Here is a 23,479-nt window from a genome sequence, read left to right as displayed (position 1 = left end):
CGTTTCTTTTCTGCCATATTCCAGCGGGGGGTCACAGGACTGGACAGCACCAGCTGGTGTGTCCCCTCCCCTCAGGAGGGCCACAGGCACCTTTCCTGTCCTGTCACCTGGAATCCCAGTGCTGCTGCTCCACCGCCTGTCTCCTGAGGTCGGGCATAACTGATGGCGTGACTGAAGGTTTAGGGTAGCGTGCTCAGGGCTTCTCTATACCCAGTCCTGGGGCTCACACTCACTGCCATGTGTCATTGGGGCAGGAGACTGTGCTGTATTCCATTCTCTCTCCAGTGACTACACAAACACACTTTTTTTAATATCAAAGAAGTTTAATATGCTGCAATAAAATAAATGCCTTGAAAAGCTCACAGAATAGATGTCAACATTAGAGTAATCCCTCCAACACATCGTCCTCGAGCTCCATACCCCATCACCTCAAAACCAAACCAGGAAATCTTCACCACCACAGGAAATCCTTCCAAGCTTGGATTTCAGTGTGGGCCCCTTTATCAATAAAAAGAACACAGTAATCTATGTGGTCCAACAGGAAAAGCAAAACACAGAAGCACAAAAAGTCTACAAGATTTCCATATTTAAGAGACTTAGTACATACTCAAAGTTAAAATAACTCCAACTTTTATAGCTATACATACTGTTTTAAAGCAACTTAATATATTTTTAAATTTCATATATACACTCTCAAAGGTTCTTCAGGTGAGGTATGTAAACATTGTCTAATGAAAAATTTTCAATGTTTCAAACCAACAAATTCACAGCATACATTGAATTTTCATCCATTAAAGACACAGTATTTTCCTACACTCACTAACAGTGAAATCCAGGCCCAAGAGGCACATGCTGCTCTGCCAGGTGGCTAAAGGCAGACTCTTCTCACTTCACTAGTTTGGAAGGTGCTGGGGTCAGGGAGGGCTGGACCCTCCGGAAGCCCCACTCTTGGGCATCCAGAGCACTAGCTAAGACTACAAGACAGCAGAAAGGAGCACATCCAAACACCTACAACACTGACCTAGGCAACACCACCAGGAGGGACCAGGAAAAACTTGAGGACGGTGGAGACTCAGCTCCCTGAACTGGAGCTGGGTCCGCAGCCCCTGCCCTAAACTCATTCTGAAGGGTTGTGGCCTAATAGAAGCAAAATCCAATGCACACCTGAGCTTCAGTTAAATTGCATGGGCCTCCTAGGACCCCCAGGCCCCTCAAAGGCATTGACACTAGCCTAGATTAGGGAACTGGGCTGTGCTTTTCATACAGGGTGGGGTTGAACTTCTTCATGTCATAATGCATATGGGAAAATAATGCCATGAGATCACAAAGATGACCAGCATACACAGGTACTGGCCCAGGACCTTGGAGGAGCTCAATTGTGAAAACCACTTGTTCCCTGAGGGTAAACAGCAGGCTTACATTGAGATTAAGCGAGACTAAGGTGGGGATTTTCATTACAAAATATCCAAGACTTAGGAAACGTCTGGTCAGAATTTCTATTTCACCTCCATATCATCTACAGGACCCTCCCCCCACCCCTTACCAGAAGTAGTCACCTACCCAACAACACAATGCAGGGCAAGTTCTTTCCTCTGCACGCTTTTGGGCTCAGCAGCGGAAAGTTTACCTTAATGCACCCACTTCAATCTAAAAAACACTAGTGAAAAATCCCAAACACCATCAGAAATATATATATATATATATACTAAAAAAAGAGACATATTTCAAAAGTCTAAAAAACTACATCACTTCTAACAATGGTTATCTGGGTGTGGGTATTCCTTTTCATTAAGTTTAGGACGGTCACAAGGAAAGGCTGCTCAACAGAGCTGGACACACTAAGAGCCTAAGCAGACTCTAGGGACCATGGACATCTTGAGCTGAGGCATAGAGGCAGAAGGCAGGATGTAGGCTGGCTTCTAAAGGCGATTCAGACAGAGCAGGGGGATATAATAGGCCACATGTGTTTCTCAGGTAAAAATTCCTTACATTTACTCTATGGCCAAATGAGCTTTGTCTCATCTGTTCTGGAAACTTCAAGTTCCTGGAAAATTGCTAACCTTTCAATTGGTGTGTCCACTTTTGATGTGTCTGGTGCTGGGAGAGTTCCCACACTGCTATAGTTCTGTGACATGGGAGCGTGCAGAAGGAACAGAGGTGATAATTCAAGTAAAGTAGCCTCTCAGGAAAGGCAAGAGGCTTCACAAGAGCTGTCCCCAACCCGATCCTCTGAGACAACAGGACTGGTCAGCACCTGGAGTCGTATTGCTATGGAAACACATCAGAAAGAACACCTGCAAGTCTGCTCTGCAGACCCGGGCACTGACCAATTTACTGTACACCTGTATATATATATATATATATATATATATATATATGTATGTATATATAATATATATAACACAACCAGATGAGAAGAGGGGGCAGTTAAAGCTTGGATTGGATGGTCCATTACAGATCAAATGCCCCAAACAGCTCTCAACCTGCTGGTTTTGTTTCTTTCTCCATGAGTGAACTGTGTCATGAAAGAAGTCCACCACTCAAAATATATTCTTCTACAATACAATGCAAACCAACATCACTCAGAACACGAGTCTGCATACAGCACATGGAATAAATATTTTTAGAAAACTATTTACAGCATTACATCTTGTGAACATTTAGATGACAACAGAATCTACTTTCTGCAAAAGATAAAAAAGTTTTGACTGTCTAGTTCAGTGCTAAATTCCCTGGCACCTAGTTATCCATTCACATTTCATCTCAAAATCAGATTTGCTTACAAACAGCATCTTAGAAAAACATTCTCCAGCATTGCTGTTCAAGTACCTTCCTTGTTTAGAAAAGACAAAGGGAGGCCACAGGAAATATGCAAACGACAGTTCAAATGGCTGACAGTAATCCCTTCATACCTGGTCTCCAAGCACCCTAGAGTCCTGGAGCTGCAGGTCAACCCAGCCATCCTGGCAGAGTGGCATGGTGACAGATGGGGTGCCCATGGATGAGGTACAGGGAAAAGGGCCATGCATAACCATGAAGCATTGGTTTCATGACATCTAGGGTGCTCTGAATTGCAGACCAGGACTCCTGAGAATTAAAGCTGAATACATTTTAGAAACATGGGTTATAGATGGGTGGGATGGGCCACATCTGCACAGATGCTTGATGGGAAGGGTGAGGAGGGAAGCCAAGGTGTCCCCAGGTTTTGTCAATGTGCAGAAGGTAACGTGTGTCTCCTATCTATGTGTGAAAGGATGCATCTCATGGATTCCGAAAGCCAGACCAGAAGCTCACAATGGCAACCAGTGGTTTCTCCTCATTGCATAGGCATGAGTCTGCTTGCCCTGGGACTACAACCAAGGTCAATCCCTGCACAGGCCCTGGAAGTGAACAGTTGAACATACCAATGGTGTGTGTGTGAGTTGGGCTGTTGGGGGAAGCCCTGATGCTGGGCTGAGCGAAGTTAAATCCCTTCAAACATCACTTTGGTCTGGGATGGAGCATCAGAGGGAGCAAGCAGCATTAAGGTTCCCGATCTACGCTGTGTTTGCCCAAATACAGTAAGGGTTTCCTGCCTTTACTGTAATGTTTAGGGGTTGAGAGTTGAGAGTGGAGCATGGGAGCTGGGAGAACGGATGGCCAGAAGTTTTTGGAAAGCCCTTTTGACAGTTAACTAATTTTGTTAAAATAAATACTTTGTATAGAAGCATTTGAACAGGAAAATATCACTATTTACACAGTAAAATAAATTCCACAGTGGTGTGTATAAATATGCACTCTATATATTTAAAACCAGTCACTAATACAGTCTCCTAGAACTACTAAGAATGCAGAAGCCACTAGTGACATTAATTACCCTAAGATACAGTGGCTCTAGCAATGATCCCTACCTGTGGTATAAATATATGAAATTATGCAAATCTTATTTATATAGTAGCTTTACCACAAATGCTTCTGAACACTACATACAGCTAACTACAACACAACACGAGATGTACACCATGGTACCAACTGGAGTGGGTAAAAGGTGATCACTGAATGCCATCTAGACCCAGTCCACTAAACACTGTGAGAATCTAGCAATGAAGAGAAATTCTTCTTGTGTGGCATGTATGCATTCGGAGAAGCACTGTACGGGAGAGAGTGTCCCAGAGAAGATGCCACCCGGAAGGAGGCCAGTGGCACAGGCAGAAGGGAAGAGAAAAGGCAAGGTACCAAGAATGACTCCCCAAAGGAGGAGCTGCTTCAGGCCTAACCGAGAGGGCCCTGGACTTGTTCTGCCTAAAGCTGCTGGTGCACAGATGAGGTGCCTTTGGCACACTGGCCATGCCAACAAAAATGCGTGGCCTGGACTCAGTTTTCAAACACGGAAAGATCAGCCACTTATATTCACAGATATTGACCAAACTTGAGAATTATAAATCTGCACATACCCTAGGTACAGAAGAGAAATGGAGGGCTATGGGTGTGAAACTACCAGTTCCTATGCTTTCCGAGAGGCACTGCTTCAGGCTGTACGGTCACTGAAAATCAGCGTGTGTCACTGCTGGTGGAACGTCTCTATCAGTCAAGTTCACTGTGATGCATAACAATCATGATTGCATTTTTACAAGACTGTACTTTAAACTAGACCCTAGTAGATAGAGTATATCAACAATTCGTCAGCAAGTATCTAATGAGCAAAGACGATCTCTTTCATCCTTAGAAGCACTATCAGAAATGTTGTACAAAGACAACTGTGTGCTGAGACAGACAAGCAAGATACCCCAAACCCAAAAGGACTGTTGCAATGCTGGCCTATATGCACAAAGAAACCAGGTGCCTAACTGCTCACACAATTTGATAGTGACTTTTGCAAAGATCAGTACACTGACCTAAAAGGTCAGGCAGTAAGTATTTTAGGTAGTATGGACCACATATAGTTTGTTAATTGTTTTATTATCTCTGCTTGTCCAATTCAAAAAGTGTAAATCCATCCATCCAACCTCTGGTGTATTCTAATACCATGGACACCCAGATGCTCTTCAGGCAGGCAGGCTATGCTTTTAAGCGGTTTACAAACTGCACCCCTGTCAGACAGGATGAGCCCACAGGGTGTGAAAGCTTCAGTGTCTCCTTCCTCGGCACACATGCCTGTGCAGCTGCCTGTCTGCCAGAGGAAGGGCTGGGTCCAGAACACTGAAAGACACCATCCTAGAGCTTGAGAAAGGACAATCCCATGAGGAGGCAACGGGCTCATCCCCCCATCCCCCAAAGCATGAATAAGGGCAGCTTCTGCATACTGCTCATACTTGGGTGTAGAATAATGGGGTACTGCAAAGTAGCTTGCCTTACCATCCATCCCTTATAGGTGATAGGACTCTTCAGAATTTTCAAGAGTTGAATTATTCTGAAAGCTGTCTTAAAAGGCAAGTTTCCAAGTTCTGCTGGTTTTTAAGTTTTTAAAAGTATCTTTTCATTGCAAAGGATTTGGGACAAAGCACAGGGACAAGTACCTGCTGCATGGATATGAGGACTGCTTTACATACACAGATGTGACCTTGTATCCCAAGCATTTTGATAGTAAGTCATAAGAAAATACAAAACAACAGGGAAGAATTCAAAATAATTGGGCAAGGGATAGAGCTCAGTGGTAGAATGTCTGCCTAGCTTACATCAGGCCTGGAGTTCAAATCTCAGCACTGTCCCCATCTTTTAAATTTGACATAATTTTAAACTTCATTCTGGAATGCAGACTAGAAACTTTTATTTGAGTTTTGGGAAGAGGGAGGACTAACACTCTGGAAGCTGACCGATTTGATGTAAAGATACAATCAATAACTCCTTAGTCATACTCAGGTTAAATGTGTTCTAATTCTTTTTGTTCTTTTCTATAGCAGTTCAAAAACTACCATTCTATTGTTAGCTTGTCTTTAGTAAATTTATTTTGAAAGTGTGTGACTGAAAACAGATCAATGGTAATACATTACAGAGTACTGGTTATCTTTCCCACAACTAAATGTGGTGCTGAGAACTCAAAGTCCAAGAGAAGCTAATCTCATCAGTCAGTCTTGGCTTATTTTAGTAAACAAGTGAAGCTAGGGTCAGTTCTATGATTAGAAACTACGGGATGAGACACGGGACAATCCACATGACTTCCGAACTCCAAAGGCAGCTTGTTCAGGGTTCTGGTCTACTGGCTATGGTGGCTTCACTGTAGGGCTGGGTGGAGGACTTAAAGGGAGACACATTGCTTGTTTAGAGTTGAGTTACTTGAAACTGTCTCAATGACAATCCTCTCTTACAGCAAGAGAACACAGAAATGTGTTTAAAAGATGGAACTGAGATGGGGGTGGGGCGTGGGAGACAGAGGGTGTGAGGCAGAAGAGAAGGAATGGGGAAGATTTATTCCCAAATGGGATTATTTTCTCAAGCAGGGGTCAGCAGGCTTCTTCAAAGATGTAAATATTAACTATTTTAGGCTTTGTGGACTTCATGGCCACTGCTCCATGGACAATCAATAAGCAAATGGGCATAGTTATATGACAACAAAACTTTATTTATACACATGAGCAGCTGGCCCACAGTTTGCATGTCTGGAACAGCTCATAGGTGAGCTAAGAGGAGGTCTGCACTGGTGAAACCAGAGGGATGGAGGTGGCTCTCCAGCTATGGACAGCTTGTTGGGTTATTCAGTCTGTTTCTGGTATTCTGACAAGCACAGACTTCAGATGGCAACACCACAAAGTCTCCAGTTTGCATCATATAGCAGGTGTCATTTCCTATGGGACTCTTAGGCCTGCTAATCAATAGAGATGTTGCCCATAAATGAGTGACAGCTGTGCCCTCACTACAGAAGCCATCACAAGGCTGGAAACAGGCCAAATCCTGATTGACAGCATCTGTCTTGAAGTGATGCTTGCTGATGACTTCTGTGCACAGTGAGAGATTCACCTGTGGCTGAGTGATGCACGGAGGGTCCATGGGGGAAACGGATGACTCTTCTCTCTAAACCATTACAGAATGATGAGGCACACACCCCATAGCTTGACTGTAGTTTAAATAAGACGGTGTAAAATTTTCAATAAAGAAACGGACCACTACCAAACAACAACAAAAATAAAAACAGCAAAACCCAGTGAATCCCAGGAACTAGCAACTGTGGATCAATAGACTCGTTCCTATGCTGGAAGCCTCCAGAACAGAGAAAGTACCTGGGTGAGACTCTGAACCCCAGTGAGACAGCAGGCCCACACCAGGGAATCTAACAGGACAGAAAATGGGTCCCCAAAGCAGCCTGTGCTTTAGGCGAGCTACACAGAGCTTCTCAGATAGCTTCTTGGGCACCTCCCAGATCCTGAACAGAGGGAACAGCAGTCCTCTGGCATCAACTCCAGCTCCAGCCTTAGCACAGCCACTGTACAGAGCACAGGGCCAGGAGCTGAATGCCTTTCAGACTCAGGATCCAACCGTGGGGCAGAGTGCACTGTACATGGTGGCAAGTCGTATTTGGAAATGGCTACAGAAGGAAGGGAAACAAAGGGAACAGTCAAGGCCAAGCCTGGAGATGCTGAAGGGATGGTTTCCCAGCGTCTGCTATGGATGCAGAAAAGTCTAGAACTATTGCCAAATTTTGATTATTTTCCCTCTTTCTATTAACAAAATTATCCAGATCATCAAAAATGAGTTGAATAAATGTGAAACAATTAAAAAAACTTTTATAAACGTCCAAATTTGCAGAATGTCTATTTATATAAATGTAGTCACTACTCTCAAGTGTAAGCTGATTTTAAGGATGTCTACGGCACTGTTATGTTGGGTATATAACAAACACTTCCACACAGCTCCCTCAAATGCAGGCTACTATCTTGAAGATGCTTTTAAAATTGAAAACACAATCAGAAAAGTAATGGAATGAAGTATAAACTTGGAACAGGAGGTGTCCCACCAACTTACCACTCATTCCTCCCTCTAACCTAACCCAAGCACCTCTAACCTAAACAAGCCAAGGGCGCCTCACATGTACAGGCACCGCCACACCTCACATTAGTAAGCCTTGGCTGTTTAAGTCACTACAACAACAATATCCAGTGACAACTGTAGGAAAAGTTCTTTTAGGCCTTAAAACCATTTTTTAAATATTAAAACAAACCTACTTAAAACATATTAATGCTTCTGTGCAACTTAATGCTGAGAAAGTTTCGAGCACACACTCAGCAGTCTCATTACAATAGGTAGCTTGTGAATGGTCAAGGTCAAAGATAATAATAAAAAGAATAATGGAGAGTGGGGAAAGTAAGGGCCGGGGAGGAGGCAGTGAGGGGAAAGCCCATGAATGCTCATGGGACAGAGGGAACATTTAAAAACAAGGAAACGACAACTTTCATTATCTGTGAAATTCAACACAATTCTCAATTTCTCATAAATCAAATGCTCTAGTCCTACCCAATTATCAGAAGTTTCCATTATCTGCAGCAAACCTTTAACAATAGCAAAATAGGTAGAAGGCCTGTTTTATCATGATTTGCATATAAAAGAAGTCCATCTGGGTTGATCTAAAAAGATCTGAAACAACCTACGTAGAAACTTTTAATAAGAACAGGGCAGCAGCTGTCCACGCAAGTCTATTTTGGTGACAGGACACGTCAAAGCCGACAGAGGCTTTAGCAACCAAGTGGTTTGCTGACTGGCCCAATGGAAATGTCAAGTGCACACGTGACAATGGAGCAATGTCCCAGGCACTGAGTGAAGCCAATGGGGCTGTGTGAGGCTCCACCCAGGAAAGGCAATCACCACTTTCAATTACTGCAGTTCTCTTTTTGAGCCACGGGACAATGAGCGGTGTGGGAGGAGCAATACTGTAAGCATCTAGCCACGAGGCTGGCACTATCAATGGGCACAGATGCCTGCTCCAGACAGATGGACGCCTGCTCCAGGCACGAACAGTCACATCAGAGCTGGGGATGGGGGTGTGGCTCCACTGAGATTCTGGGCAGCTTCTTGCAGCTGCCTGGGTGTCCTAGTCTTTCAAGGCCACTGCTTTCCAAGTCAGATGTGCAAGTGTGCATGGAGATACTGGATTACTTGCAAACAATCTAGCCATTGCTAACTTCTCAGCTTACAGATACACTGCATGGGGAAGAAAGAATTTCCCTGTGAAACCAGCACCAGGAGACACTGGTGGACAGCAACTAAATGCAGACACACCTAGATGCACATGCACAAGGCTAAGCTTTCCTACTGCTGGAAAGAACATGCTGACTTTCACTGCACAGGGAAGTACTCTGCCTAAGAATGGAAACAAAGAATCACTCATCCAAAGGGTCAAATGACAGCTACAAGATGAAAACATACACAAAAAGCTGCAACAAAACAGAACACACACCTCACCGAGTAGTACTACTATGCTCGCAAGGTCCCAAACTGGAGGATGACAAGTGTTAGTAGTAACATAGTTTGGGGGGGGGGGGGCGTCTCTAGCACATCTTTTGTCCCATGGGCACACAAATTAGAGAACATGATCTGAAATGATTAAAAAAAAAAAAAGATGAAGGGGTGACTAAACAATGAGTTTTAGAAGGAAACAGAAACATTAATCTTTTATAATTATAAATCCCCTGCATTCTCCACATACCACAGAAATGATTTGGTTCAGCTTTCAAATATCACTCAAATAAAAACCAAACAAGACGGAAAGGGGATTTGTGCTGCGGTCTGCAAGGTGCACCTGTCCAGGGGCGCCCAGGCAGCTGCTGCCAGCTCCTCACTCGCTCACGCATGTGCAGCGGTGGCCTCCTCAGTGACAGAGCAAGTGCTTGTGCGTCAAGTATAAAATACAAGCCTTTAGTCACATACATCAGCTTCTCAGCTTTTGTCAAATTTTAAACAAAAATGATAAATAAGGCACTGTACTTCTTAAAACAAAACTGCTTGTTTCCAAGTTTAAAACCCAAAGAACAACCAGAATACAATGTACAACTTCCCTTAGGCATGGAGAAGGACTCTCTTCAAGTTCCCGTCTCTGGCTGAGATGCATTTTCTGACATCTCAAACTGGTGTTCTCTGTAACTGCAATGTGAAAGGCTTGACAAGCTTATAAAAGCAGATTTTGTTAATGCAAGATAAAAGGTTCCTTGTAGAGGCCAGCCTCTCTTGGGGCCATCCAGCTCTCACTTGGAATCTAACCGTCGACGTTTGCTCTGGGAAGAGTCCAGTTTGGCCTTGAGCTTTCTCTTTCTCTGGGCAGCCTGGTTCTCTGGGCTTTTTGTCAAGGGTCTAGCTCGGCCCCTACCACTGCTCAGCTTCCTATTTCTCCCTCTGGCTTTGGGGGGCTTTGCAGAGGCATCTCCTGCCCCCCTTTGCTTGGCAGGCTTTGTCAGCACTTCAGAGGCTGCAGCAGGATGGCTAGGCCTTTTGTTTGCATTCTCTTTTTCTTTCCTGGATGGTGGGCAGCTCTTCCCAGGAGCCTTTTTACAGATTCTCACTTTATTCTCTTTCAAGGTCATCTTCTTGGATAGTTGGCTGACTCTGTCCTTTGCAGCTAGCTTCTTCGCAGAAAGGCCTCTGCTGGCTTTTGTTGTTGGCCCCTTGTCCTTATCATCCTGAGTTCCGGAGCCTTCTGCTCTTTTGCGCTTGTTCTGACCTTCCACTTTAAGCAAGGTTTCAGGCATCTGCTTCCCTCTTCTCCTCTTGCGTCCTTCAGCCCTCTTGGGGGTGACAGGAAAGCCATCTGCACCCACCCGGAGGGCCAGTCTGGGGGACATCAGCGGGTTGATGCACACGCTCTTTCGGCCCTGCTTAATTTCAGAAGCCCCACCCAGTGAGCTGTCCAGGCGCTGGGCTCTGAGCTTTCCTCGAATATTGGAATACTTTCTAAGGATCCGGGTGCTGGCTGGAGTAGGCAAGTTGGCGGGAGGATGGCTATTTCTACCTTGCCCGACTTCCTCTACAATGTCTTCACTGTTAGGGCCGAAGCTGATGTCACTGGCAGCCTCTGGCTCTACCTGGCCGGGATTCTCTCGTAGTTTTGCCCACAGCTTCTGTGTTTTCCAATTATTCCTAGCAGGCATGGCTCCAGGAAACTTCTTTAAGTGTTTTTTCAAACGTTCTGCCTGTAGTGAACTGGGGTACAAGGTGGAAGGAGGGTACTTCTGAAGAGGGTGTTTAACAAGGGGGATGTCTCCTGGAAGACGAGTATTTAGTTTCTTCACAATGACCAGAGAGCGAGTTTCTGTGGTCTCTAAGAACCACTTACAGATGTTAGACAGTTTAAAGTTTGTCATAAACAGCATCTGAACAGGAGAGAACCTCTGCACCTCCAATGAACCCCTGCACTTTCGGGACCTCTTCTTGCTCTTCCAGATCTCCTTCAGCTTGTCGGACTTGCTCTTTGCTCTTGCTGTTGGCTGTACTTCTTTCTCCACCTGGATCCAGCCCTTCTGAACTTTCAGGTACTGGGCATTGAAGTTGGCGATCAGCTCCTGGTTCTCCTCCTCTGCACACCATCCCACGAACTTGGGCTGTTCTTCCACCACTGTGTCTGTATCATCCTCATCCAAGGGCTCCACACTCTCAGAAGCTTCATTTTCCTTTGGTGCTGGGTTGACTTGTGTGACTTGCTTTTCAGAAGTCACTTTTGTAGTGTCCAAGGCATCCACACAATGAGCATGTCTCAGGTTGTAAGTTGACGAAGGCAATCTCTTAGGCCTTGTTACCAATTTTGGTGGCCCAGCAGGATCACCATTCTGACTGGCTGATATCCCAGCTAAGCTAGACGGAGCAAGGCCAGCATCATCTTTAGAGTGGACATCCTCAATGTCTACCTCACTCACAAAGGCTTCCACATCCTGTGTGGCAATGTATCCCGGCTTCTCTTTTACCTGCTCCCAGTCCCTCTTACAAGGAATGCTTTCTGAGGGCACATGTGCATCTCTCTCATCTATTTTGGACCAGACATTAATTTCCAGGTTCTCCCCAGGCAGTGGCTGGCCAACTGTGGTGGGGTCACTGCTTGGGGAAGTCTCCCTTTGTTCTCTTTTAACTTCCTTTGCCAGCATGCTTTTAAAAGTCTGCCTTGTGATGACTCCAACTCCTTCACCCTCCTGCTTGATATCTTCTTCATCAGAGGGACGTTCACCAACACTAGGGTTTTCGGTGTCCTCCAGATCATCTGTATGGATGCTGTCAATCACTGAGCCCTCGGGGCTTGCCCTACCAGAGTGCCCTTCTCTTTTAGAACGCTTTACAGTAGGATTTTTAGAAACCTCCATTTCAGAACAAGCAGTGGATGAATCTAAACCTTGGCTTCCTGGGTACCTGTCAACAGAGGATGAATCTACAAGTTGACTTCTTAGGCACCTATCAGAGGTCTCAGGGAGCTTTTTGCCCTTTTTCTTCTTGTCCACGTTCTCTTCGGGTGAGTCAAAGCTGGCCTCACTCAGATCATGTTCTGGTGAATGTTTTCTATCACTGTTATGCATCTCCAGCTGTCCAGTCCCACTGGTTGCCTCACCTTCCTCGGTCTCACCCGGGTTCTCACCACTGACAATGCTGCTTTCCAGTAGGGGCAGGGCGGCTTTTAGCAACAGCGTCTCCCCAGGGATATCTCCAGTCTCCGCCTCATTACTGATGCTTTGGTCATGCTCAGACAGTTCTAGACTCAGGGGAGGATCGAAACCCACAGTAGGAATTTCATTTTCTGAGCACAGAGAATGTTCTTCTCTGATGTCTGTTTCAGGAGAACACTGAGGTCTACATAGCTGGTCTTCACCATCTTCCCCAGAGATGGAGGGGGTGCTTCTGGTTGTGGAAGCCAGGTGACACTCCTGGAGTGTATGCATTTCCTCTGACTCCAGAAGAGAAGCTGCTGGCTGGTCTTGCTCAAGGAAAGATAGTACACTTGCTGTTGGAGGTGAGACTACAGTGTCGCCTTCTGGGACATTAGGCATATCCTCATCAGGGAGGTGTGCAGGCAGAAGACACGCTGGGCTACAGGCTGTGGTCTCTCCTGGAGTAGGGGAGCTGCTAGGGTCCTGTTCATCCACAGTAAGGCAAACCTCTGGTTCCTGATACTCTTTTGCTGATGACGTGTGTTTGCCTCCTTCCTCAAGGGAGGTTCTTTCCTTCCTAAGATCGTCAGGGCTATCTTCCTCCAGAAGTTGCACACCTACCGTGGGAAGCTGCACATCTGTTGGATGCTGCACATCTGTGGGAAGCTGCACACCTACTGTGGAAAGCTGTACATCAACTGTGGGAAGCTGCACATCTGTGGGAAGCTGCGCACCTACTGTGGGAAGCTGCACATCTATGGGAAGCTGCATACCTACTATATGCTTTGAGGTGGGAACTGTAAGAGTCTGCTTGGGAGTCGCCACTATCTCTGGTGCTATCGGTGAACAGCTTCCCTTTTCTTGGGAGCGTAAATTTCTGGCCAGTGTGCGAACAGTTGGCAATTCACAACAATCACCATTAAAAAAGTATCCCCGGGTACTCTTTCGGGCTGTTTTCCGAGAAGACAATATGGATCTTTGATTTTCAAAGTGGCATTCTGTTATTGGTTGACTGATATAAACAACATCACACTGGTTGTCATAATCATTTATCCTCAAGCCTGATGCCCTCTTACTCTTCCGAGCAGTCTTGATAGAGGCTGCTATCATCTTGGTTCGAGAGTGACCATTGGATGCTCTGTGTACAGCTGGTGTGGGGCTGGGAGCTAACCAATCACCTTTGGAATGATCAAAATGGCCCTTGTCACTGGGGTATGTCTGGTAACCCACCTTGTTTCTACCTAGTGAATGAAGATGGTTCTCTTGCTTTGGCCTTGCATCTTGTTCATCTGCCTCTAAATCCTGGTGTAAGGATGTTTTTGAGCTACACTGTAAAGTATTCTCTTTGTCTGCAGTTCTAGATGAGTTTCCCATAAACCCCGAGTCCCATTTCTCTTCTGATAAAGCTTTGAATGAGTTTCTTTGAGAAACAATACAGCCACCACCCTCTTCAGTATTCTCAGCTGCCACATCCACTGCAGTCAGACTTTCGACTGAGGCTGGGGCATGGTCTTCACCATCCTCACAGGGTTTCACGCTCATGTCTTGTTCCTGTCCAGTGGTTTGCCCCTCTAAGCTTTTGGAACTGTGGAGGGAGTTAAAAGAGGAAGAATCCAATGTAGTGAGGCATTCCACAGTGGGACTGTCTGCTGATCTTCTGGAGTCAGGTTGAATGTCTGGAAGTTCAGAGGAATCTTTCTGGACAATGGTCAAGGCATTCTCTCTTCCATCTACAGAGTCTGTCTCGGGAGGTGGCTCCTTCACATCTTGTTCAGTCACACTCAGAGAGCTAGGGGAACCCGAGGAGTCTAGGAACAGCTTTACAGAAGCAGGAGACTTCCCATCGAGACACACATCACCCTTTTCATCTTGTCTGCTGCTCAGCTGGGCACAAGCTGCATTGCAAGTGGAGACATCCATCACTGTGGGATCTAAAGGCTGCAGGGCCTCAGTGCCTGGCTGAGATTCGGTGTATAGGTCACTCAGGACGCGAATGAATTGCTTCTGATGATGCGTGCACAGTTTGACCATAAACTTCTCCAGTGGGGGCTTTGATGGATGGTTAGAATCTATTGTTGATGCCTCTGCTGAATTCTCACTAGACAAAGAAAAAGAAGAAATCAGCATGTGCACTTCCAAGGAAAGTTTTTTATAACATGAACTGTATAAGATGCTATTTATATTTTAAAGAGTAAGGGCATTCTAGCCAAAACTGTCACTGACTTTCAAGTCCATCATTTACTTTAGTTCAATAAGAAAAACATAATTAGAATATAAAGCCAGCCCATCTTAGTCTCAAAAATGTTTAGCATCAGTATCTCTCATACATTTTTGTTTTTTATGGTACTAGGAAAAGAGAGCCTGGCACATACTAGGAATGTACACTAACACTGAGTTACATTCCAATCCCCTACTTCATACTTTTACACTTCAATAATTCAGAAATAACTATCTTAGAAGAAATATTGAAAATAAAGTTTGGCCACATTATTAACTCCACATGGTCAACACAGAGCAACCCTTATCCAAAAGTCTGTAATGCTCCAAAATGTAAACGTTTTCAAGTGCTAACATGTTGGTACAAGTGGGAAACCACACACCACGCAACTGCTAGATGCAAGACTCCTGAAGATACCGTGTAAGATTCCTTTTAGGCTGTATGCACACAGTGGGTCTGAACCATAAATGAATTCTGACATTAGGCTGGTGCCCCTCCTGATAGCTCATTAAATATATACAAACATTCCAAAATCTGAAGAAAGTCAAAATTCCAAACATGTCTGATCCCAATCATTTTGGTTAAGTGATACTCAACCTGCACTTCTGTTGTAGGCCTAGGCAACCATGTTAAAACTACCACTAGTCTAAGTCATATATTCAGACATACTGCATTACAGACATCATCTTAGAAGTATTTAGAGAACTCAATGGCTATAAGACGATTTCTCAGAAAGACCAATTGGCTGGAGAAGCACTAACGGTGTTCTAGAACAGGACACAAACGGCGATAAGAATCTCCACATTTTAGGTGTGTTAGACAGTGGAGTGACAAGCAGGTTCTGATGGCCTAAGTGAGAAGGTAGATGAGAAGTAGAAACACCAACGGCGAACTACCACCTCCGACTGGTGCAAGGCAGAAGAAGTACTAGTGTCACACTAGCCTTCCACTGAACTCCCTAGAACATCAGCAGTGAACATTTCAGCTACATAGCTGCTCTCAAGAAAGCTGTCTCCATACTGTGAAGCATGTGTCTACTCTCTGGGACAAACTCTCAGAGTTTAAGCCACAAGGTCAAGGTGGTGGGAAAGGCCAACACTAAACTCAAAACAGGTCACAGGGATGGCCTGTAGGATGGCCAACAGGTTTTACAGTTGCTTTTTGCCTCCGGATGCATAGCTTTTACGGAGCCCGCAGGGATAGAGCCCGGTTTGATACAACTTCTCCCCCATACGCTGGTTTGTACACCTGTAGGAGACTTTTTTTGATGGTGTGTGAAGCACAACAGAACATGAAGGGTGACCTCACACATGGGTGCTGAACACCAGATGCTGATGCTGCCTTTTGACTTTCACCTCCGAGGCAGGAGGTGCCTTTGTAGGAAGGCTTACTGCAGATAGCCTGCACCACCTCTTCTTTTCCCACCTCCTCCCACTGGTAGTGGAGTTGTGGGAAAGGACATAGGAGCTCGAGAATGAGATGTCCGATTCCACTCCTATTCTGACATTTACAGGATTACAGGAAAGTTACCTATCTCACTAACCTTGGCTTCCTCATCTGTATCCTGGGACTAAAAAGTAGTATACTGAGAGACTACACAAAAGTGGAGCTTAAGTAACTTTGCTTTCTGTTTCTAACCTGAGACACGGTTTCTCTCTATACTTCTGGCTAGCCTGGAACTTGCACCAATTCTCTTTGATCCTCCTGCCTCTGCCTTTTATGTGTTTGACTTATGGATGTGGTAGCACACTCCAGCAAAAGCAATCAAGGTTTTTGTTTGTTTGTTTCCCAGGGGGACCTCAAACTTTCTGTGTAGCTGAGACTAAGCACAAACTACTCCTGACTCTCTGGCCTCCACTGTCTAAGTGCTGGGATTACAGTTACATGCTATCATGGCCAGCTAAATTTTTAATTACATTTATATTGTGTATGTGTGTATGTACTCTCATGTGCACATGTGCCACAACATACATGTAGAAGTCAAAATGCAAATTTTGTGAATTTGTTTTGCCCTTCCAAACAGATGGGTCCCAGGAATTAAACTCAGATCATCAGGTTTGGTGGCAAATACTTTGATACACTGAGCCATCTTGCCAGCTCCCCACTCCACTTTTTGTTTATTATGTCTGTCTAAGTCTTTACAGAGTCACATTGTCTCTTAACACCTCCTCCTCCCCATCGCCTTGGTTTCTCTGAGAATCAGTAATTCGTATCACCAGGACAAAGGCAGAGAAGCTAGAAGACAGTAGCTGTGGGGATACCAAGTGATATGTTCTAAGTAGAGATGCTTTAAGGCTCTGAATTGAATGTTTTGCTGGCAATTGGATGCATGGGCAGGAGCCTATCAGTAGTGTCCTTGGAGCCAAGAACCTGCACATTAACACCAACCTTTGTCCAGCTATCATTAAATGGCTAACTTTACAACTATGGCCATAAAACCATTTTCGCCTGTGCCTCCAAATTACTACTTACTTTCCCCCTCTAAAGAGAAACTAAATTTAGATGATTTTTAATTTCTTACCATTTTTAGAGTTAATCTTAACTTCCTGGTAATTATATTGCTGCATTTTTCATGTTTGGCTTTTTAAAAAGTGTTAGTCTGTTTTAAATGGCTATTTGACAGTTTTAAATGGCCAAAGTTCTACCTGTGCTTGACATTAATCAAGTACCCCTATATTTTTAATGGAGCTCAAATATAGCATTCACACTAACTTTCCTAGGCAACTAGCAGTGAACCCAGAGTAGAGAGATACTGTCTTGCAGACAATTTCCTTACTCTAACTCTAGAAAAACATGGTATTTTGGTTCAGTGATTAATCCATATCATATTACATTCTTGACACCTGACTAAATATGATCTTTACAGGAAAATATATCACAGACGTTGCAATCATTTGCCTGACTTCATGTAATGCTGAGATCACGTTACTAACAGGAGTCCTTCCTGTAATAGTTAAGTGAATTATTTATCAAGCAGAAATACTTGATTACTACCACCAAAGCACAATGAGCTCACAGGGATTGGTAAACTGGAGAGAGTTGTAAAGACAAGGGAATCTGACTTCGAACTCTCAGAATTCGTCCTTGGTTTATCTCCTTGGTGAGAAATGGCCTGTATGGCCTTGATCACACAGTCCTTCTACCTTTAGCTCAATGCCTAATTCAGAAGGGTGTGGTAAAAGGATAAGATAATACTCATAAAAACTAAAAGGCACAGTTTAAAAGCAATGTGTTGCTTCCCAACCCTATCTTCAATGATTTACTCAATGATGTTTTTCTAGATCAGAGGTTAGGCACAGCTGAACTCTATTTAGTCAATATTGCAATACTCACATTCCTGTGGTTAATATAAATGGTGGGCAGCCGATGCTTATGTTATTTTCCAGGAAAGGACAGATGAAAAGGTGGCAGGGAGCAGAATGTCAAATGTAAAGATCTAGAACCTAGAGTAACAGGTTCAGGTACTCTCCCCAGCAGCTAGCTCGTAACCACTCAAGGACTCCTAGGTAGGCAAAGCACTATCACTGATGAACAAAAGGTATTTTCTTGACTGAATGAGACCAACACTAAGCACATAGGAGCTAATGTTAGGTGCAGAAAAGGCTGGTCTGAGAACGTGCAGGGGAAAGAAGGCTTTAAACAGAGTAGACTATGGCTAGAGTACTCAATTTGGCTCATGTACCCACAGTACCCGATCAAGGTGTCCAAGTTGTTCATTTGCTAGGTGGTAACTGGAAAGGATACTTCCCATGTCCTCACTCCTAAGTCTTTTCCAGGGTGTGGTGAGTCTGCTGACAGGTTTGGGGGTGGGTGGATGGGCAATAAGAGAGGGGAATAGAAGGGTCTAAGTGATCTGATAGAAGAAATGGGAAAAGGGAGCTCTTAAAGGAGGGAGGTTATAGAAGGAGGAGGGTCAAATAATAATGATGCCAGAAAAAGCTGCAAGGAATTTCACTATTTACCTTTAAAAAATGGTAATACATATAATTTTGTGTAATTTTTGTACATACATGGTTTTAATGACCTTTTCTTATCTGGGTTGACAGTGCTTCCTCCAAGAGGCAAAGACCACCTAATGAAAACCCCAAACCAAACATGAGAAGCCCTCTTCTGAGCCATTGGCCAGGTGGTCCAAGGGACTCCCCAAACATACAGCCTATTACTGTTGCTGCTGCTTGCTCCCCAGGGAAAGTCCTTATTGCTGAAGACACCATGTACTTGAGGAACAGGGCCCAGAACCCCTGAGCCATTATGTCTGACCCGGATACTTTGATGGCAGCAGCAGGAGAGCACATTCGCCCTTGACTATCCCCTATCTAAACAAAGGGACAACCCAAAGGCTACGGCAGAGCTATGCACAGTCAAAGTGGGCATGCGTATGCAACAGTCTCTGTTCAACAGACTGTGCATAGATGTACCTCCAAGTCATTGGCAGTCAAGATTTCCATCCATAGAGCTGGCTAGAAGTAACAATGGAGCTGTGAGCTAGCTCAGTCAGTGAAGTGCTTGCCATGCAAGTATGAGACCCTGAGTTTGATCCCCAGCTCCCACATAAAGAATGGGCCATGGAAGTAGGCACCTAGTGGCAAGCTCTTGTCATCTCGGCCTGGGGAGGTGAGGACAGGAGGATCTGTGGGACTAACTGACCAGACAGTCTAGTCGAGTGGTTCTCAACCTGTGGGTTGTGACCCCTTTGGGGTCGCAACCCAGATATTTCTGACACTCAACAGTAACAAAATTAAAGTAATGAAGTAGCAATGAAGTGTTAAGGTTGGGGACCACCACAGCATGAGAAACTATACTAAAGGGTCACAGTGTGAGGAAGGTGGAGAAGCACTGCTCTAGTTTGAACTGGTGAGCTCTAGGTTTAGTAAGACTGAGTTTCAAAAACTAAGGTGAAGAGCAACAGAGGAGACTAATCAATACAGAGTTCTGGCCGCCACATGCACCACATGAATCAAAGTATAAGCAAAAGTGACAGAAAAAACAAGAAGTCAAGTTGTTTAATTCATGTTTTCTAGGTGGTTGAAATCTAAATGATCTCAATTTACACCAAATTCTAGATACAGAGAGCAATCCTAACAATTGGAGAATTGGTGGTGAGTGTGTGTGTGTGCTGGGTGATCAGTGTAGGGGTGACCTCTTCCCACAGCGGGAGTGACCCTGAGAGTCACCACTGCTAATGGCAGCCCCGGGAAGAGTGAAAGGCCAAACATCCTTAGTAATTGCTTTCTCTCCATATATCGGGTTCCTAATCAAGTGCGGCAAGTGCGTTCAAAGCAGGGACGAGCAATCATCATCAAGGCCTTCCTGCTCCAGGGCTGTATATCCTTGCTATGAGGATGTTTTCAGAACAGATCTCTTAAAACGACAGGCAGTAGTTTAAGGCATGTATACTCAATCTCCTGTTCTTCATTTTGTTTGGTTTTTAAATTTTCTGATTTTTAACCAGCTAGTCTGACTTATTACATTATAATAAAATACAATTACAAAGAAGATTCAAGGCTACTCTTTATGCTTTAGGCCCATTAGCAAAAGGTAAGAGTGAGGAGGTGTGAGTCAAAGTAGCGCAGGAGCAGAAAGCAAAGGCCAACCCCTTTCCAGCAGTGTGATGAGCTCAGAAAGGGGACATTTCCAACAAGAAACTTCACAAGTCCTCTCTGCCAAACTCATGTTTGCTTGTAACTCAGTCATCCCAGTCAAGACATTGCAAGATCAAACATATTACATTTGGTGTTTGTTAGACAAAAGGAAATTTAAAGGATTAAAAATGAGATTTTTGACTGGATGGCATAAATTTAAAACAACAGTTCCTGGAAGTTACACCATTAAGTGATGGAAATCTGGTAAGATTACAAACTAAGTGTCATAACAAGAACTTCCAGGAAATGCTGAAGTAGATTTAGGAAATAAACCAGTTGACATTTCAGGCAGACAGAGCTGAGAAGTCATGTATCCTGAGACCTACAGAGTCAGAAGTCTGGATGGTGAGGTCACTATCACATGACAGCACAGGATAAGCCAGACACTAGACTATTTATTCCTTTTTCTTTCTTCTTCTCAAGTAAAAATTAAATTTATGTTGTTCTTTAGGAAAACTGCCCTTTAATTCCCAATTTAAATCATCAGGACAAAAACACCAGCCCCTTAAGCAAAATACAGACCGAAGAGGCTCTTTCCCCATGGGAAGGAGAACTAATTTTGTAATGCAAGCTCAGCAACACAACTATGCTCCCTCTGACAGATCATGTTAACCTTTTGGGGGAGGAAGAGGAAAACCTGTAGGTGATATTCCAGACCAAATGACTGTGTGATGTCCTGACCTTCGCCATGGTTTCTATGGGACCTCCTTCCCATCTCTTAACTTTCTCATGTTCTTTTGAGATTCTTAAGTTTCCACTCTTGAAATTTTAGATTTCAGAGCTACACACATCTGTGGTATATCCTAAAGCTTAAGGCCTTTGATGGCCTTGTAAATTACTTAAAATGGACACAATGACATATAATTCCTAAGTAATTATTTAAAGATGTCAAGGTTTAGTATTCTCAGTTGTTTACTTCATGGATGTTAGATAAGAGAAAAAGGAAATGTGTGTGTATAAAATTAAAGTATAGGGATAAACAAAGTATTTTAGTTTCTTTTTAAAAGAATTTATGTGTATGGGTGTTTTACCTGCATGCATGTCTGTTGGTGTACCAAGTGCATGCCTGGTGCCCACACAGGCCAGAAGAGGGTGTTGGATCCCCTGGGACTGAACTTACAGGAGGTAGTGAACTGTCATGTGGGTGCTGGAACTTGAACCCAGATTCTCTAGGAGAGCAGCCAGTGTTCTTAACTGCCACCATTGCTCCAAGCTATTTTTGTTTCTTCAGAGATGGGGTCTTGCTATGCTGCCTATGCTGGTCTAGAATTCTTGGCTCAAGCACTCCCACCACGGTCTGAGGAGCTGGACTCCAGGCTCAGGACATGCACGCATTCCGAGTGTTTTCACATCTCCTTTCCTCTGTGGTACTCTTGTAGTTACTAGCCCTTTACAGCTATCTTGCACCAGACTTTATTCAGAAACACTCAAGGCCACTGCTGAGGTACAGCGCAAGGTGTGTAAGGTGTTACGGAGTAAGGGTGAACTTAGATTCATGTTGGTTTTACTTAGAAACATTGGAAGACAAAAATGTAACTAAATGTACATGTATATACTCCCATTCAGACAAAGCTGAAGAGGCCGTATTAAATATTTATCACTATTGCTTTCAATACACTACTGAGTTCAGTTACATAGGTTGGTTTTCTTAGAAAACCAAATACCTTGCAAGCTCTCTGCCACCGGTTTATTTGAGATGCTGTTTCCTATTACTCATATTTGCTCTTTCCAAAGTCCAAACCAGGACTTGTCTCATGTTTTATCTATGAATCTGCTGCCGACTTCCCATTGCTTCAAACTCGCCCTTCAGCCCATTTCCCTGTGGGCAGTGGTGGCAGCTCTTCTCTTTGTCTCCTTTTATTAAATAGCATCGATGCTGTAAGCTAACAGTTTTCAACCCATTTTCTCCCCTTGCCTGTGAAGCTCTTGGAGGTCAAAACCTCTGTCTATTCTAACTTGGGAACTTCACTGATTACAGTCTGGGGTAGCTCACTGCATGCATGAAGTAATTAATAAACCAGGGAAATAAAGTTAACTATGTAGCAAAAATGATTTTCCTTGTATATTTCCCAATGGAACTGAAAGGGGAAGAAAAACCCTTATGACAGACAATCAGAAAAGACAGGAAGGAGCTTTCAAAGAAAACGTATTCAAAAGCTCACCCTAGAGGACTCCCGAAGGCACCAGACCACTGGGACAAAAGATGCACACAATGGTTTTCAAAAGCCACTACAGGACCTGAATTTTAACCCAGGACAAAAATACTATACTATGTCACCGAGTGTCCAAGTCCATTTACAGATGCAGAATGAAGCCAGTTTCAGAACAGCACTGACCCTTAATACCAACCCCATCATTGCTCTCATGCACACACTCACACACACACAAACTAACTAGGACATACAAAACCAATCTTGGGGATTTAGCTCAGTGGTAGCTAGGCAAGCACAAGGCCCTAGGTTCAACCCTCAGCTCCAAAAAAAAAAAAAAAACAAAAACAAAAAACCAAAACTCCAAAACCAAAACCAAAAAAACTCCCCCCAAAACCCCCAAAAAGCAACAAAACAACAACAAAACCCCAATCTTTGAGAGGTTAATATTACAACTTATTTGTCTACTTTTAAACACTCTACTCTACATAGATGGTCCAGTCCTTAACATCAAAACATCAGTTCTCATGGCTACTTTTTTTTTTTTCCTAAATCAGTATCTTTCTACAAAAGCTACACTGTCTGGTTTTCCTTACCAAGGTGTCTTAAGTCTAATTAAGTGTAATCAAGAGTTGTGGTTTAGGCGGATCTCCCCTGGGCTACCAAGTAATTTCCAGGAAAGGTGCAAAGCTACACAGAGAAACCATCTCGAAAAACAAAACAAAACAAAACAAAAAAAGAATTGTGGTCTTGTTGGCAGAAGTGTGTCACTGGGTGGTAGCTATGGGCTTTCAAAAGCCCACGTCAATTCCAATGTCTCTTTCTCTTCCTGCTGCCTGCAGATTCAGATGTAGGACTCTCAGCTCCTCTCCAGTATCACGCTTGCCTGCACGTCACCATGCTTTCCACCATACTGATAGAACTAAACTTCTATGACTATAA

At 44.0% G+C, this 23,479-nt stretch overlaps 1 protein-coding gene across 4 annotated transcripts in view; it reads right to left on the bottom strand.

Moving 5' to 3' along the window:
• Positions 1 to 322: 322 nt before the first annotated feature.
• The window catches only part of Lcor (ligand dependent nuclear receptor corepressor), a 129,826-nt gene continuing 106,669 nt past the window's right edge, over positions 323 to 23,479 (bottom strand). For all 4 annotated transcript variants that reach the window (XM_036169335.1, XM_036169315.1, XM_036169329.1 and 1 more), the window contains one exon: positions 323 to 14,625. In XM_036169335.1, coding sequence (XP_036025228.1) covers positions 10,149 to 14,625 — 4,477 coding nt within the window. In that variant the 3' untranslated portion in view covers positions 323 to 10,148. The remainder of the gene's footprint in view (positions 14,626 to 23,479) is intronic.

This window comes from Onychomys torridus, chromosome 1, assembly GCF_903995425.1.
Source record: "Onychomys torridus chromosome 1, mOncTor1.1, whole genome shotgun sequence".
NCBI classification, from domain to species: Eukaryota; Metazoa; Chordata; class Mammalia; order Rodentia; family Cricetidae; genus Onychomys; species Onychomys torridus.
Note: the sequence above shows the minus strand (reverse complement) of the source record. Positions and strands in the feature narration are given on the sequence as shown.